The 16,603-nt window shown below is 37.3% G+C and overlaps 1 protein-coding gene across 1 annotated transcript in view; it reads right to left on the bottom strand.

The window, feature by feature from the left end:
• The window catches only part of VWA8 (von Willebrand factor A domain containing 8), a 176,075-nt gene that overhangs the window by 39,756 nt on the left and 119,716 nt on the right, over positions 1-16,603 (bottom strand). The window contains exons 33-36 of the mRNA XM_054399196.1: positions 15,461-15,615; positions 13,656-13,857; positions 7,365-7,446; positions 5,584-5,788 (exon numbers count right to left, since the gene is read on the bottom strand). Of these exons, the coding sequence (XP_054255171.1) occupies positions 5,584-5,788; positions 7,365-7,446; positions 13,656-13,857; positions 15,461-15,615 (644 nt within the window). The remainder of the gene's footprint in view (positions 1-5,583; positions 5,789-7,364; positions 7,447-13,655; positions 13,858-15,460; positions 15,616-16,603) is intronic.

The following is a 16,603-nucleotide window of genomic DNA, read 5'->3' as shown; positions in this document are numbered from 1 at the left end:
AACTGACATTGTTTTCATATAAATGAGAGCAATCTTTCTGTTATTAATGCTTTAATACAACAACTGTACAGGTGATTCCCAAAAATACTATGGAAAGCACACATATTATACTATGAAAACTCAAAGGCAGCTACACAACATTTCTTTTGTTCTCCAATAGCACTACAAGGGAATAAAATCTGAGTCCTTCCCCAGAATTCAACTATCATTAATTCAGGACTAAAAACATTAGTACTTATCAACCACTTTCCCTCTCCCTTTGATCTGGCCATATAATGGAGAAGTCAAATTGCAAAATCTGTTAATTACCAAGACACTTTTCCCTGCCTGAAAAACAAAAATCCTTTGCAGATTTTATAGACGATATTTTGCATAGTGCACCATTCTGCATTCTACAGTGAGACACCGGAACAGGTTTCCCAGGGAGGTTGTGGATACCCTCTCCTTGGAATTGTTCAAGATGAGGTTGGATGAGACCTTAAGCAACTCAGTCTAGCGGAAGTGTCCCTGTCCAAGGCAAGGGGGTTGGCAGTAGATGCTCTTCAAGGTCCCTTCCAATCTAAAACATTCTGTGAAGTTATGAATCTCCACATAATTCACAATTACTTCTCTGCACCTCTTACTGTTGCAACTGGAAACCAGTCCAACTGTACACATGCCCCTCTAGTCTAAGAGACCAAAATACATCTAAGAAAAAAGTCTGCAAATACATCCACAGTTTCTAATTTTCTGAGTCCAAGTAGGTGCCTCAGTTATATTCTAGCTCTGTATCAGGCACACATCAGCTAAAACAGTATTTTGGGTGCAAAAGCAAGACGAGGGTCAGAACTTGTGTTAACAGGTCTGTTAACTGGCTGACTACTTACAAGGACCTGACAAAAGGAGAGAGAAGTGTTGTTGCATTCCTCATGGCTAATTATATGTGCAACACAGGACTCCCATGATCTATTTCCTAAATTGTTTGAAAATGTATTCCTCCAAATCAACTTCCAAACACTGTTCATTATGAAATACAGTCCCTGAGGGATTGGGTACCTGCAAAGTTATGTTGTTCTCTTCAGGTAATTCTAATTCAAGAATGTATCAGCATTTGGTATGGCACCCAGGCAAAAACCTGAACTTTTGTATGTGTGTGTGTATTAGTGTGTGCATGCATGTGTAAATATGTAAATATAAACATACTACATATGTAAAGCCCCCCAACTATTTTAACATGACTGTGTCTCATCTAACTTCAACTATACTCAGGGAAGTATCTTTCAACATCAAGCTCTCTACAGTTGACATTTGTTTTCCTAAGTGGCTGCACTCCATTTATACACATTTTCTCCCCAATTTAAGTTATGTTTGTACTGATTGTAGAATTCAAGGATGTTTAAGATATTCAGCTTGGCAACATGGATACAAAGTATGTTTATATATCCTCATGCTGCATTTATCCCACCTCTGACAGTGTGAACTTGAATAAGTGACACATCTTCCTTATGCTTCAGTTCTCTCATCTGGAAAGCAATGATAATGCTTACCAGCTCCAAATGTTGTAATAAAGACATACTTAAATGATTAGAGGTGTCTAAAGAGAAATGGTTACGGACGGCCGACGCCACTTTTTTCATTTCTAACTCCATTTAGCTAGTCACAATGATTCATGCTTTGTGGAAACTCTGGATCACTAAAACTTTACCTAGTAACAGCAGAAACCAAAAGAACATGCCTCTAGCTCTACTGGGAAAAGCAATTGCAATTTAAGACAAGCATTCATTTTTGACAGAAAACTGTTCTCAGTCAGTTCCCCAGGGTAGAAATTCTTGAATGAAATCTGTCAAATGCTCAACCTAAAGTCTTCCCTATTCTTGCATGCATTTCATCTGTGTCTCCTTTTTTAGTGCCATGGCCTGAAATGTAACCAGAATACATCAAAGTCAAGCCCACATGTACAACCTCTTCTAACACAACAAATCTGGGCCAGTACTGCATGAATTTCCACACACTACAGCAGCACTACCCCTAGTGCATTTGTTGTTCAAATCACCGGCAAGAAGCAAACAAGTCTGGGTTTTCTCATTTATAGATTTTTCTAGATTCATTACACCATCTCAGTTCTGTGATGCTCTGAACACTGTCATGACTTGGCTGCCTAGTTGGCTTTTGGATAGAAAATAGTCAAATCCAGTCAAGTCACAAAACCAAAAAAAAAAAAAAAAGGCGGGGGGGAGAGCGGAAAGAAAGAGACCACATTTCCATGGCTGCTCCCACGACGTGGACTATTACTGACAGATCCTATGTGAATGTGACACGACTGTCGAAATGTTTTCAGCTGTTGACTCAGTGGGTAGAAACCTGCCCTGAGCAGGTGCCACTGTCTCTCTTACACAGTTCTAATGGACTGACCCACATACAATGATTTTTTGAGTGTTGCCCATCAGCCTTGAAACTAGAGAGCTAGGATGATGGGAGTATTTCATTATTTTCATTATTCAGGTTTTACATAGCACACACACTTGCTCATAGGGAGCATAAGTGTAATTTTACTACCTGAAGCAGAAGCTTCTAGTAGTTGAGGTATCAATGCTTTATCTACTTTTAAATGGCTGGAATTAATAAGGCTGATGCCCACTCAGTTCACATTTGCTGTATCTTTCCTCTCTTCAGTCCTACAGTATGTGATCTTCAGATTATACTGGCTGAATCTGGATCGTTAAGAAACTCACTTGAGCTCTTACAGCAGAACTTTTCAGATTTTAAAGCTTCTAAAGAAAGCACACACTACACAAAACACCTATGTAGCATGGGCCTCTGTGGCTATCCAAAGAGATACAAGCAACAATCATTCTTGAAGCAGCAGTGTACTGTAGAACAGGCAGGCCTTAAGCTTTAAGATCTGGGATTTAGACAGTGATTCTGTTTTTTAAATTTCCAACTAGGTATCTGAATGTTTATGATGAATGTTTGGTATACTGAAAATGAAAGAGAACAGTTGATAGAAAAATCGAAATAATTGCAGCTACTGCAACTGAAGCCTGGATAAAGATTTGTTTCCAGTTCTTTGAGACTATATTTATATTGAAAGCCTTCCAATTCTTTTTTCTCTCAGAAATCAGGCAGGTTTGGAGAGATTGTGTGTGTTTTTTGCAGAACAGTGGTTCCTAACCAACTAGGAAGGTTTTGTGTTGGTCAAGGAGCATCACCACAAAGAGCTAATAAGATTTGCTAAGCCTGTAGTAGCTTTGTGGGATGCATCAGTGGCAGATTTTTGGGAAGGAGAGACTGGGGGTGGATGGAGATGAATTCCATTGGTATGTGGAACGTTGGCAATTTTGTTAAGCGAGCTTCTGCTACAAGATGTTTAGGCATAATGGATTTAGTCAAGGAATTAAGAGTTGCCTCAGTAAACTCCAAGATACATAACGTGAGCATAAAACATTAACAAAAAAGATGGTTGAATCAACAGATCAATATGCAGGAGCAAAATATCTCCAAATTCTGTGAAATGGTGCAGATTTCTTAGCAAAGTAATGTCTCTAGAACAGCAAACTGGAGTTTTTGCTACACTTACCTTACACAGGGCATCTACATGAATATGTTTTTAAGCTAACAGGATGATTTTGTTTCCAGAAATGAATGACTTAATGAAATACTGCTTTTATGGCTAAGTCCATTCAAAAATTGAGTTAAGTCTGAAAGCTGAAGGCCTTAATCTCTAAATAGAATCATAGAATCATGGAATCATCGACAGTAAAGTATTGATCTTACACAGCAAACTACATATCTAGTATTTTATTTGAGGTACCTAAAATAAAAGACTTAATGTTTTGCTTATTGCTCTATAATGCCTTTGTAAACAAAGTTTCTTAGGTCACGTTATCTTTCCACTTGAAGTAAAATGTGTAAAGCATAGCAGCAGAAGTCAGTGATAGTCATGGAAGTCTGAAGTTCACAAAGGAGGCTTTGTTTCAGCCCCTTAGATTAAATCAAACACTATGCCATTTTGAACTCTGATGAACCACTGACTTGAGCTATATACCCTGGGCTGAGAAGAAAGAAGAAAGATACTCCAGAAGACTTAACAATGTGCCTATTAAGTAGAGAGTCAGGCTATCAGGAGTTCTACAACAGATCTTGAAAACTGCTTTGTGACTGTGGGAAAATTTAGCCTTTTTAAAAAAATGGTTACTTGACATTACTAGTTAAATGACTTAAAAATTTCTGATGATGTGTACTTTCCAAGCTAGTATTCTCTGATATTTAGTTGACCACAGTTGGTAGTACAGTAATACTGTTGAATAAAATTATTTAAAGTCCAATAAAGTTACTAAAAAAGAAGAGAGAGAGAAGGAAAACCAGCTATTGAATCAAAGAAAACTCTAACTGTTCCTCCTGGCTCTTTTAATTTCTACTAGTCAACTTGATCAGTAGATTAAATTGCTGATGTAAACCAACTGTATCTGACCATAAGATGGTGCTAGTGCTACTGCACTGCTAATAAAAATGGCACTCCTAAAGCAACAAACATCCACAGAAACGCGCTACTAGGCAAGAGTTTCCTTTTCTCATGACTCTTACGACAGGCATTTGCTGAGGCCCAGTAACAGGAACCCATCAGTTCTTGCACAGGTTTCTGCAACTGCAGAACGTCTTGCGGAAAGGGAGCTCAGAGTGGCAAAAGAAAGTGAAAGATTAGCTGCGGTTTTGGCCTAATAAATCTCATTCCCACCTGAGATAATCTGGACATTTTATTTAAAAAAATAGAGAGAGAAGCAACTTAGAAAAGACTCACCCTGTTTTCCCATTCTTATGTACTGTGAAAGTGGATACAGAAATTTACGAAACAGAAATAACTGCAATTGTAGATAAAGGCAGACAGTCAAAAGCAGAGTTCTCCTAAAGCACACTCTAGTTCTTCAAAGTAAACTGGTACCTTCTCCAATCACCAAGAGGCATTAGAGATGCAATTGAACAGTCTTGAATTGTCCCTGTGTGTTGCAGTGGTGATCATACATACTAGCCAGTACATTAACACTTGTGTACATGTATATGCTGTATATTCACATTCCACATAAGAACACGGCTGTATGAAGACCCTTGTGGTGCTGCTCACCTGGGAGAATTTTCAAAACTAGCCAAAGGGACAACCGTGAACTCAAGGCATCTTCCACCTAGGTTTCAAGTTTCTTTTCTAAAGTGCAAACATTTTTTTTCCAAGTATTTGAACTCTAGAAAAATATATGCTTCCCTTAAAAATTAATTTCATTATTCTACATTTTGAATGTTGCACTTAAAAAAACAGCAGGAGTTAAAGAACTATTTTCATTTAAATGTACTAGAAATTTGGCAAAAATACAAACATTGCAAGACAAAGAGACTGTCAGTAATAATAATTGCAGGTGTCACAAATAAGCTTTTAAATTAAGCTATTGGGTCTTTTTTTTTTCACTGAAGGCATCTATTCACTTCTTCTCACACGCGTATTTCTGCTTCCCAGTGCACTTTCAACATAGCTTTCCCTCCATGACTCTCCCAAATGAAAACTCATTTGCAAGACATTATCTTAATGCTTTCCACTCTAGCTTTGTGAACTCCTACCTGCACAGGACGACCATCTTCTTGGCCAATCATATTCCTCCAGTCCTGCAGTGACCGCTGGAGGCTTTCCAGCCCGGTCTCCCAAAGCCTCACACCACCTCCCATGTCCACAGTAACCAAACCTACTTTGCCCAGTGGTGCCAACAGAGCATCAGCATCTGAGATCTTAGAGAGCCAAGATGTATATGGAGAGAGGGACTGTGAACTGAAAAACAGGAATTAAAGTGATTTTTCTTGCAGCTGTAATAAAAAAAGAGGATGAGTATTTACGTAGTTAAGGTGACAAATGAAATCATATCCTCCTTATATGAGAGGCTATAACTAAGCCCCACAGACTCACTATTTTATTTGAAACACTCCACCTTCTGAAACTGGGTGTAATCAAAAGATACTTGTCAGTATAAAAAGTGGTATAAAAGAACCAGACTCAAAGGGAGTATGCTGCCTAATCCACTGCTATATCTCATCTGTCTGAAAATAGCCAGTCTTTACAAAAACCTACAAAGAACATCAAAAGATTTTGAACATGTTATAGAAAAAAACAAAACTACAAAAGAAATAGGAAAGAACATAACCTGGGCACTGAGGAAAACACCTTTCCATTAACTTACAGTAACACCTTTCTCTAATGCTGTAATAAAAATGAATATTTAAACACTAATTTAAACACTCATTTAAAGATGGCACAGATTTATGTACAGAGAATCTTGGCACAGTTTTAAACAGCCAACTTGCAGACTTCTGCTCAGATTTGCCATAAGTAGCTTAAATCCTTATACCAAGTTAAGGGTCATGATGTTGAAGTTTGGCTTTGTAATGTTTGTAATTTCTTATAAAATCCTAGTGTAATATAAAATGTGATTCCCTATTCTTTCTATGTTAATGCCTTACATTTTTTAATGAATGTGTAAGACGTAGGACAATGGATCGACTATAAAATGTTGAACAGTCCAAAATTAATTTTCTATTAATGCAAGCATTCTACAGATTATTGATGAAGCAGAATTAATTAAGAATTAATTATCAAATGGATAGAATAATTTTTTAAAAAGTGTAAAATTCCTTATGTGTGGATTTCATACATGTGCTATTCAAACATGCTAATTTGAGTGTGCTATTTAAAACAAAAACCTTTATTATTATTGTTGAAATGGAAAATGACCATTTATAAACAAAATATATATTTGATCGTATAGCATTTGGAATTATGCCCTGCAATGGTGAGAGAGAGATGTCAAAACCACACAGAAGCCACAAAGTCTGGCTGTTTGAATGGATCATAAAGAATCTTGGCTGTCATGTGAGATACTTGCAAGGGAATGAATACTTTCTGAAGGGAGAAGCTAAACATAGAGAAGCTCAGGTTATTTTAGAGTTGAACTTTATATTGGACCTGGACTTTCCTGGTTTCGTAACAGCCAGCACTGGATCATTTTGCCTGTCTTTGTTAGACCATAAAGAGAGAGAAAAAGGGAAGGAAAATAGCAAAAGAAAATGAAAGAGGTTGGCGGATACAGGGAGTGAAGAGGAAAAAGATCAAAGAGAATGAAAAATCGGGAGATTAAGCTATCTTTCCTATTTACCAGTTAAGTGCTACATTCTCACTGGTATCACCTAGTAAACAGATAAAAAATGTCAAAAATATGCTGCAACAGCTGCAGAATTATTCTTACTTTCCACATCAGAAGAAATATTTGCTTATCTTGAAATAATAATACACATTAAATTCTCTTTGAATTTCCTCTAAAATGGAGGCTGCTCTAATCAATAAAATCAGTTACCTTGGAACAGCAATGTATTTGATTTTCTTTGAGTTAAGATCTGTTACTTCCAAGTATCCAGCAGCTTGTGGAGGAGTGACATCTGAAAATAAACAAACATGGTTTTTTTTCCTGCTGCATGGTTAACTGGTTACTGCACTTGCCTTTAGCAGATTAAATTCAAACGTTTCATTATACAGAACCTGTCAGAAAATGATAAGCTTTCACATTCAACACAGAGGTGTAACTTGCAAATCCAGAATTGTTTTACTATTATGATAGTAAGCAGCCAGGTAGGCACAATTATAAAGGAACAATGTATTTGTAACGCAAATGACAAAATGACACAAAACCACTAATCAGGCATTAATGCAATCCCCAGCTCACTGCAATTTATCTGCCACTGAAGACAATAACAGCTGTATATCTGACTTTAAAAGCATATTGAGCAGCATTTCAAAACACTGTGCTTATGATTCCCATCTGAAAATTTCACCAAAACATTAACCCAAATGTTGTTGCCTTAAATTGAACCACACATTTTGCAGGTAAAATCTCAGCATGCAAAGGTTTTGTAACTTCACAGTCAACAGTCCTAGACATTTGGGCATTTGATACTCTGTTTATAGACAGCTTAATAAATGTAGCTGACACTATGGCTTCTCCCCTCTGAAATAAATTTGTGATTGTATGTGCCTGTATTGGCTTTTGCAACACATGAGCACACTCTGCCCTGGAATCAGAATTGGCTTCCAGATAGAAGTTGGCTTTCATAGCATGGGTACAAAATATCATTGTCACAAGATGAAAGAAAGTCTAGATTTCCTTCTAAAACCTCTCACCTCCACCATAGGAAGGAGAGCCTGATGTTACTTGCAGAAGGATTGATGCTTGCACATAGGACACAGAAAAGACCAGTAACATCCACAGTATAAGACAATCCAGCGTTCAAGTGAATATAAAGAATAATCCATAGTAGCATATGGATATATGCATAGTAGCACTTTATGCATATCTACTGTATCTACATATTTATAGTATGCATACCTACAGTAGCTTATCAGTCTTAATAAAGATGGAAATATCAAACCCACAGGAAATAGGAAAAAAAAGTCCAGAGGAATGCACATTTGTGGGCTGCAGAACACTTTCTGTTTTGCCCAGGTTTTGTGACTGTTTTAAAATGTGATCTCTCTTTTGGCAGTATTGGAGCATAAGATACATATTAAAAATTCTGATGAAGATCTAGAACATAACGCTGATGCTGAACTGGAAGGAGCAGAATTGTGTGGTAAGAATTAAAAATTAAGAACTCAAATCAACAAAACTAAATTTTGAAAAGACAAAGGACTGCAGAATAGGAAGCTGAAGAAAAGGCAATCAAATGTCTGCAGACAGGAACAAGTGGCCAGGCCCCAGAACTACAATTAGGAATCTTATGATGAAACATGAACATCACAGAATCACAGAATATCTTTGGCTGGAAGAGACCTTCAAGATCATCCAGTCCAATATTTGACACAGCACAGCAGGGTCAACACTAAACCATGCTCCTAAGCACCAGGACCAGTCACCCTCAGGGATTGTGACTCCACCACTGCCCTTGGCAGACTACTCCAATGTTTGATAACCCTTTCAGTGAAGAAATATCTCCTACTATCCTGCCTACATCTCCCATGGCATTAGAGCTAAACAAATGCAGCTTGTTCCTCTTTTGTTGAAGCCTGATGGAGAACAATAACTACGCACAGCTCTAGACATCAACCTCGAATGGGCTGCCCAGGCAGGTAGTTGAGTCACCAATCCTGAATGTGTTTAAAGGTCGTGTGGATGTGGTGCTAAAGGGTATGGTTTAGGGGTGAACTTTGTAGAGTAGGGTTATTGGTTGGACTTGGTGATCCTGAGGGTCATTTCCAACCTGAATATTTTTGTGATTCTGTAAAGATAGTCCTGGGGAGTGACAGAGGTTAAAACAGACAGGCCATAAGGACAAAGGTAAGGAATTAATTTTTTTTTTTGCCTAAAAAGAGATTTAAAAAAAAAAATATCTTGAAGACACACATCAAAAAGATTCTTACAAAGACACCGATATTATCCTGACTGAGTGGAGCTGATATGAAATATTCAGTTCTGTTTAGAGCAAAAAAGCTGCATACTAGGAAAAGCTTTTCTTGTACAAGGAGAATGAAGCATTGCAATAGGTCAATTGTATGAACAAAGATCAGTTAAGAATCTAAACATGTCACCCTGTCTCTATAGAGATAGAAATCGGTGAACCAGACAAGACGTTGAATTTATTCCTGTAACTGTGTTACACTACATATCATTCCAGTTACTGTTACACTAATAGAGATACACACTCAGTAACAGACTATGATCTTATATTCATACATAGAACATGATGAGAATACAAGTAAATATTTGCTCTCAAACAGCTCTCATTTCTATAGCCTTGCTTTTAGGATAAACATTAATACTTATTTCCTGGATTATGACACAATCTCTTGTCTGAGTTTATCTTTTGTGGCCAAACATCTATTTGACAGTCTTTAGGGAAATTATTACTTGTTATAGTTTCTTTTCAAGCATAACTATTATCCTGGTTTATGGTTCCAATAAAACGTGAAGGAAATTATCTCTTCGCCTGTTGTTACTGGAACAGTTTTGGTGATACACACTGGAATATGCTAGAGCCTGGGTGAGCACTTTGAATTATTAATAGAAATGGAAGGCTGTAAGCCAGAACTGACCCATTGTCCAAAAAGATGAGAAAGCCTGCTAGACAAGCAAACCAAAGCAAGAATAGAAAACAACTTCTCAAGGGCAACATAAAACATTAGTGCAAGAACTTCAAGGGCCTGCCACATACTTGTTTTTATGTAATGGGATGCCTTTACTTAATTTCCCAGGGAAGAATACAAAGACTTATGAATGAAGCCTTACGCTGCTTCTGTAGCTAAGTAACTACAGCACAGACAAATCACCAAATATCCAAAAGCCTCCATGAGTTACGCAGCACAGTCAGGAATAAACAATGTTGAATCTCCAGGAGACCAAGATGGTTAAGCAGCTACCAGTAGCAGTAAAATGTGCATTCAATTACATATTCTGTCAGTTAATGAGATTAGGAGGCAAACTCCAGAAGAAACAATATTCCAGCAGAGAGGGTTGCAAATACTGAATCTCAAATAGGCACAGAACCTTATTACTACACCTTCCAAGAGAGCACATGAATACATGTCTCTTTTCTTCTGCCTGCCTTTTTCACTTGGAAAGGTTTCGGATTCATGCTGTAGCAATGGCAATACTAGGTCCCCCAAATCTAGTTATCATGTCTCCAAAATGTTAGATGGTCAAAAAGTGCAGGAATGGAGAAGCACACATGTTATTTTTCCCCATCAACAACCAGTTCCAATGCAAGAGCTTCTGAAGCTCAGTGTGGTCTCTATGGATTTAGTAACTTTCCACGTGTGTCCTTTGTATCCGTTTTTCAGCGTTCACAACATTCTTTAAGAAGCAGTTTCACAGGTTAGTTCCCTCTCTGTGAAGAACCACCTCTTTGTTTTGATGAAGTCCCTGCTAGTTTCATTAGCTGCACCTTAACTTGGGTATTGAGTTTAAAATTGATGCTTTTTCCATGTCTCTATGCCATTCATCTTCTTGTAGAACTCCGCCTTACATCCCTTCCCTGATCTTGTCTCTACATGCAGGAGACTTGGCTAATGTAGTCTTAAGCACCCTTGTTGCCCTTTCTTGAACTTGCCCCAGTTCCTCCCTCCTTCAGAGAGTGGACAAAAACTACAAAATGTTAAGCACACATAGATTTACACAACAGCACAAAGATGTTCTCTGGATTTTTTGTTGCTTTTCTTCCACTAATGCTTAACATTTGAGTCGCTTTTTTTGACTGCTACTGAGCTTTGAACTGATATTTTAATGAAACTCTCTATCATAATAGCAAAGTCATGCTCCTGAGATGTACTGATCAGCCCCATCATTTTAGATGTAGAGTTAGGACTCCTACTTCCTTCATGTACATTGTATTTACCTATACTGAATTTCACCTGCCATTTCTATTGCAGTCAGCATTGCAGTCCTTCTGTAACCTTTCACAGTGAATCCTTTCCACCATAAATAATATCCAGAATCATCAGCAAACACTGTCACATCACTGCACATTAATTTTTCCATTTTTTTCATGACCATGCTGAGTAGCATAGGTCTCTGTAGGACTCTTAGCTCCCTCTCCACTAGAAAAACTGGCTATTAACAGATAAATGGAAATGTATGAAGTCCTGAAAAAAGGCTATGGAATAGAAAACAGTCTTGCTCAGATCCAATTTAACTGTACCAGTAAGGTCACATTAAACATGATTCAGGGAAGATCAATTCTGTTAAATCTTAAGTTGTCACTTAGAAAACAAAAATCCATGATAATGATCTTCAAGATCTTTCAACTTAAATGGTCATAAAGCACTGTACAAACTACATATCATAAAATTTTCTACAATTTTAAAGCTATCCATGAATACATTTCACCATAGTTGAGAAAAAACAAAACAAAGCCACAAGAAATTAGTATCTTGTTCAGCTATAACAGCACACATAAATTAAACTGCTCAGTCAGAAAGAAGACAGTTTTCAGACAGATAATTTGTTCAGGTCACCAGTATCCAGCATCCATGAAGAATGTCCCCCGGGTTTCAATTATATTAATCCAGCATTATAAGGTGTTATATACCACAGCAACTTAAAAGGCATGTAGAAATAACTGTGAAGATCTCAATTCTAGTGTCATTTGGAAGTGCTTTATCTCTCCCTCCCAAATTAATAAGCTAATTTTAACAAAAGCTCAGAAAATTTACCTTCCAAATTTTTGTATCATCCACTTTAGAGTGAGATGTTGGTTTAATTATGGTGAAGGTCTAAAAAAAACATACCCAGTCTGACCCTTCAGCAGTTTATCAAGTATGAAAAGTTTTAATTGGTGTAATTAATTCCAAGATCATCCTGCTAACTCTGTTTTACTAAGTTTAATCTTTTTAAAAGCGAACATCTTCTTTACAAACGTAGGTAACTTCAGTTTTATAATCTGTTTATATACTTGACGTTTTATCTTAAGTAAATGGTTTATCCTTTTAGTAATAAATAAAAGGATTTCTCTACACAGGGAAGTTAAGCTGTGTTAAATGAGGGCGGACATATTAGATCATTTATTTTGTAAAAAGGAATTAATATGGAATAAATCACTTATTATGGGACAGAGTTCATATACTGAACAAATCAGGAATAGCTTCTCATGATGAGGAACTTTTTAAAAGCTTCCATTCTACCACAGACAAATATTTTGGGGGTTTTCTTTTTGATAGTGACCTTTCCTTGGAGATTTCTAGAGGAAATTAATGCAAATCTTACAAATGCTGCTACTTTGCACTAATTGGTATATTTTTAGTTATTGATAGCAGGAAGCTTGGGGTAACAATACAAAAAATTCTGAAGGCCCATGGTGTGCACCTGTTTTATTAGTGTACAAGTGAAGGATGGATTTGCTGTATCTGATCTCTTTGATAAGAGAAAACTAAAGGGTCTAGGTTGTTTCAGCTTGGAGAGAAGGCAGATCTGTCATGAAGGTGATGGGTAAGGTGGATGCAGAACTGTTATTCACCCAACCCTGTAACCCTAGGTCATTTGATAAACCTGGTAGGAGATCAGTTAATCCCACGGTAACGACCTGGTGAGCTTGCTGTGGAGAAACATGTCTAAAGAGGGACCAGACAAACTTGTGGGCAACAGGTCCATAAAAGGAGATTTCAAAGCTGAGGCAGGGATGCCCCCTGCAACATCCCTGAAAAATAACTGCAAATGTTGAGAAAGTATGAATGGAAATACAGAGAAGTAGCCAGGGTCACATGTATTCCCCAAACAACCTTTCCTATTAGCTCTAGTGGACACACAGCCAGGCAGCCAATAGGCTTGTTGTATCATTGTGTGTCTATGTGGCACTGAGCAGAGGCTATAAGTAACTGGTGAAGGCCAACTGCTCAACTGGAAAGACCACATTCCAGGACAGAGGGAGATCCAGTCTACTGGGATGATCATAGTGTAGGCAGCCTGTTAATTCCTCAGAAGTATACATCAACATGTTAATAAGATCCAAGTTAATTTTTAAAATGAGTGCAACTACTCTCATTCCTCAAATGTTTGCTTTGTGATTCTTTAAAAACATTGTGGAAAAATTCATGAGTGATTGCAGTTCACAAAACAAAAACAAGTGTGTACAGTTGTTGCAACACAAGTATATGAACCACTTACCTTTTGGGTAAATGTCTTTCAGAGGCACATCTCCAGGTGCTAGAAGTCTGACTATTTGATTAGAAGCCAATAAAGTCACACAATTTGTTTGTTTTGCAGCTCCTCTTTTCCTCTGGGCTCCATAATAAAATGGATCAGAAAGAGAAGCACGTTTGGAGCTCAGGGAGGAGTTTCTTTTCCAGCTATATACTTCACTAGGAGACTGCAAGAGAGAAGGAGTCTAATGAACAAAATGTTACTATTATTGACCCTAAGAACAAATGTTTTTTGATAAGTTCCACTTCTTATCCAGTTTCAAATCAAATGTAGCTATGGTTACCTCTCATGTCACCACATGACAAGGACAAAATCTGGATTATTGTGTCATTGAAAACTCCTATAGAAGTGAAAACCAACAGATTGTGTACACAACTTTTAGATATTGAGATCTGAAGTTGAAACAATCTGGTTTGGTTTTGTTTTCTCTTTATGGTGAACTGGGAATAGAAAGCATTGAAATAATGTAATCTAGAATCAAACTGTTACCAGTTTCCACTAATGTAGATAAATGCAAAAAGATCCTCCAGTAATTAATTCAAAGCTATGCTTTAAGTCTGGGATTTGGCTCCAGGTTCAGAAACATCAATGTAGGTGTCCACATGTGAGCCAGTTATGAGATTCTAGAGAATAAATCACCTCATCTTGAAGAAAGCCTCCACATGGAGTCAGCTGAGCATTGCTAGTACAAGTAAGAACTTAAGATACCTTGTTCCCACAAAACACGTACACCATTAACGCTAAACACTGAATCTGAAGTTCTGCCCACGACCTTCACATTCAACTTTATCACTCCCTGATGTTCACATGGACATTTAAAACCATGTATAAAGAGAGACAGGGCCTCAGTTGGTACTGAAGTGTGTAGCATCATTAGTACTCTTTCCTCCAGACTACCTCCCTTTTCCAGCAATAAACTCACATCTATTATAAATAACATGAAAAGCAGTGTAGTCAATCTGGTAATATAAATCCCAATCAAGTAAAACTCAAAAGCTAATTGCAAAGACAGGAGCTGTCTTATTGATAAAAACAGGGATTTGGATAATTTTGGACTCATGAGTACTTTCTTCAATCATCTGGCTTTCACAAAGTTAACAGTTGCATTTTCTAATTGCCCCTATTTACTAAAAAACCAAAACCAACAAAAATCCCCTATTTATTCCACAGGAATCATACTTCTTATGTATCTCTAGGTAGTAAATATAATGAATCCAAAGAACTAAACATACTGTTTTTATTCTCCTTGTGTTTCCCTCCACTCCTTGCAACAGCCTTAGTTTCACTTTCCTTTCTGGTCCTTTCTAATTGTGCCAGAGGAGTAAGCACAACCACATGCAGTATTTACACAACTATGTTATTAAATAGTGAAGGGGCTCTATAATTTGGTTACCATTTTCTGTATTTTTTTTCCTTAAATCCTGTGTCTTGCTAGCTGCTGCACACAAGCAAAAAAGTTCAGAGTAAATTAAAAAAAATCCATAAAAACACATGATTTCAAAAATATTCCTACAGCCAGCACTCTTCAGAACTTACCTACAGTGAATTTTGTCTGTGCTGGACACTATGTAGTCCAAATTTCTTATCATTTCAAACTGCACCAAAATCCTTCTAAATGAGACTATCCTACCAAATGGTGTACACCACAGGAAATTGTCATTTACTCTCACTCTCTTCTCTTCCCATACAATTTGGTAAACAGGTACTTTACTAGTTACTGAATAAATGAGAACAGATTACTTCATCGTATAATAATGCTGAGTATTTACCAAGAGGTCTGGGAAACCAATAACAACAGTAGCATAATTATGTTCATCTGAGAAAATCCTGTTGGGGGAGCTGATCTTTTGTCCCACAGCTGCACTGAGGTTTTCTGAAGATAGCTGGTCACTTGAAACTGCATGCGGCACACACAGTTCTGACGCTAAACAGGGAAATTAAACAAAATGAAAGTCATTAATTCCAGATGTGCAATAGGAAACAACATTAACTGTAAGAGTGCTGAGCACTGATCATCGCTCTTACTTTGAACACAAAATTACTAGAGAGCAGAAGACTTGATTATGCTAAACTGTAATACAGAAAAGAAGTCAGGAAATAATGTTATTTCTGTAAAGTTAAGTACTTAAAAATCAGGAAATAGTAGCTTTGTAGTTGTTTATACCATTTAATTTTGCCCTCTGCTGTGCAAATGAGCCAGGAAGCCTATGGAATAGAACAGCATGTGATCTCATTGAAGGTTGTTAGAAGGCAAATGCACAAAAATGCAAAATGTAGGTCTGCACAGGTAAGTGTCAACGTGACATTTCTTGGTAGCTGTCTTGCTGTCTCTGCAATTTAAATAATGTTGTTTGTAACACTTTTCTGGTAAATAATGATCTAGTTTTCTTTTTCTTTAAGCTAAGGAAAACTAAATTTTATTCTGTGCAACTGATTTTATCTTGCCTCAAAATCAGCAATACAGTCAGAAACAGCTATCTTTAACTCTGCAGCACAGACTATTTCCACATCACTGGGCAGACTATCTTGTTTACCTGGCAGCAGGAGAAAATCTTTCCTCCCTCAAAGGATGATTGGGCTACTGGTTTAGGTCAGTGGTAAAACCACACAGGTCTACCTTTTCTTAGTTCTCCTGTCATGGGTTCTCTCTCAAAGAATGAAAACAGGCTAAAGATGTTACATTCAGGGTTTGCTGGATGATTTGAAAAAAGGTGGAGAGGGAACAACTTTTTAGAGTAACTTTTTAAATTGGAAGAGAAATATAAAAATAGCACAAAAAGCATGCCACAATAAACTGCCCACAAATACTCTGAGAATGGAAATTATAATGTTTCTACCCATCTGAGGAATGATACTCTATAATGGTTTCTAAATAAGGTAGTAAGAGGAAGGAAACTACTGTGCTCTGATGG

The sequence above is a fragment of the Indicator indicator genome, chromosome 1, assembly GCF_027791375.1.
Source record: "Indicator indicator isolate 239-I01 chromosome 1, UM_Iind_1.1, whole genome shotgun sequence".
Lineage (NCBI taxonomy): Eukaryota > Metazoa > Chordata > Aves > Piciformes > Indicatoridae > Indicator > Indicator indicator.
This window is presented reverse-complemented; position numbering and strand designations above follow the sequence as displayed.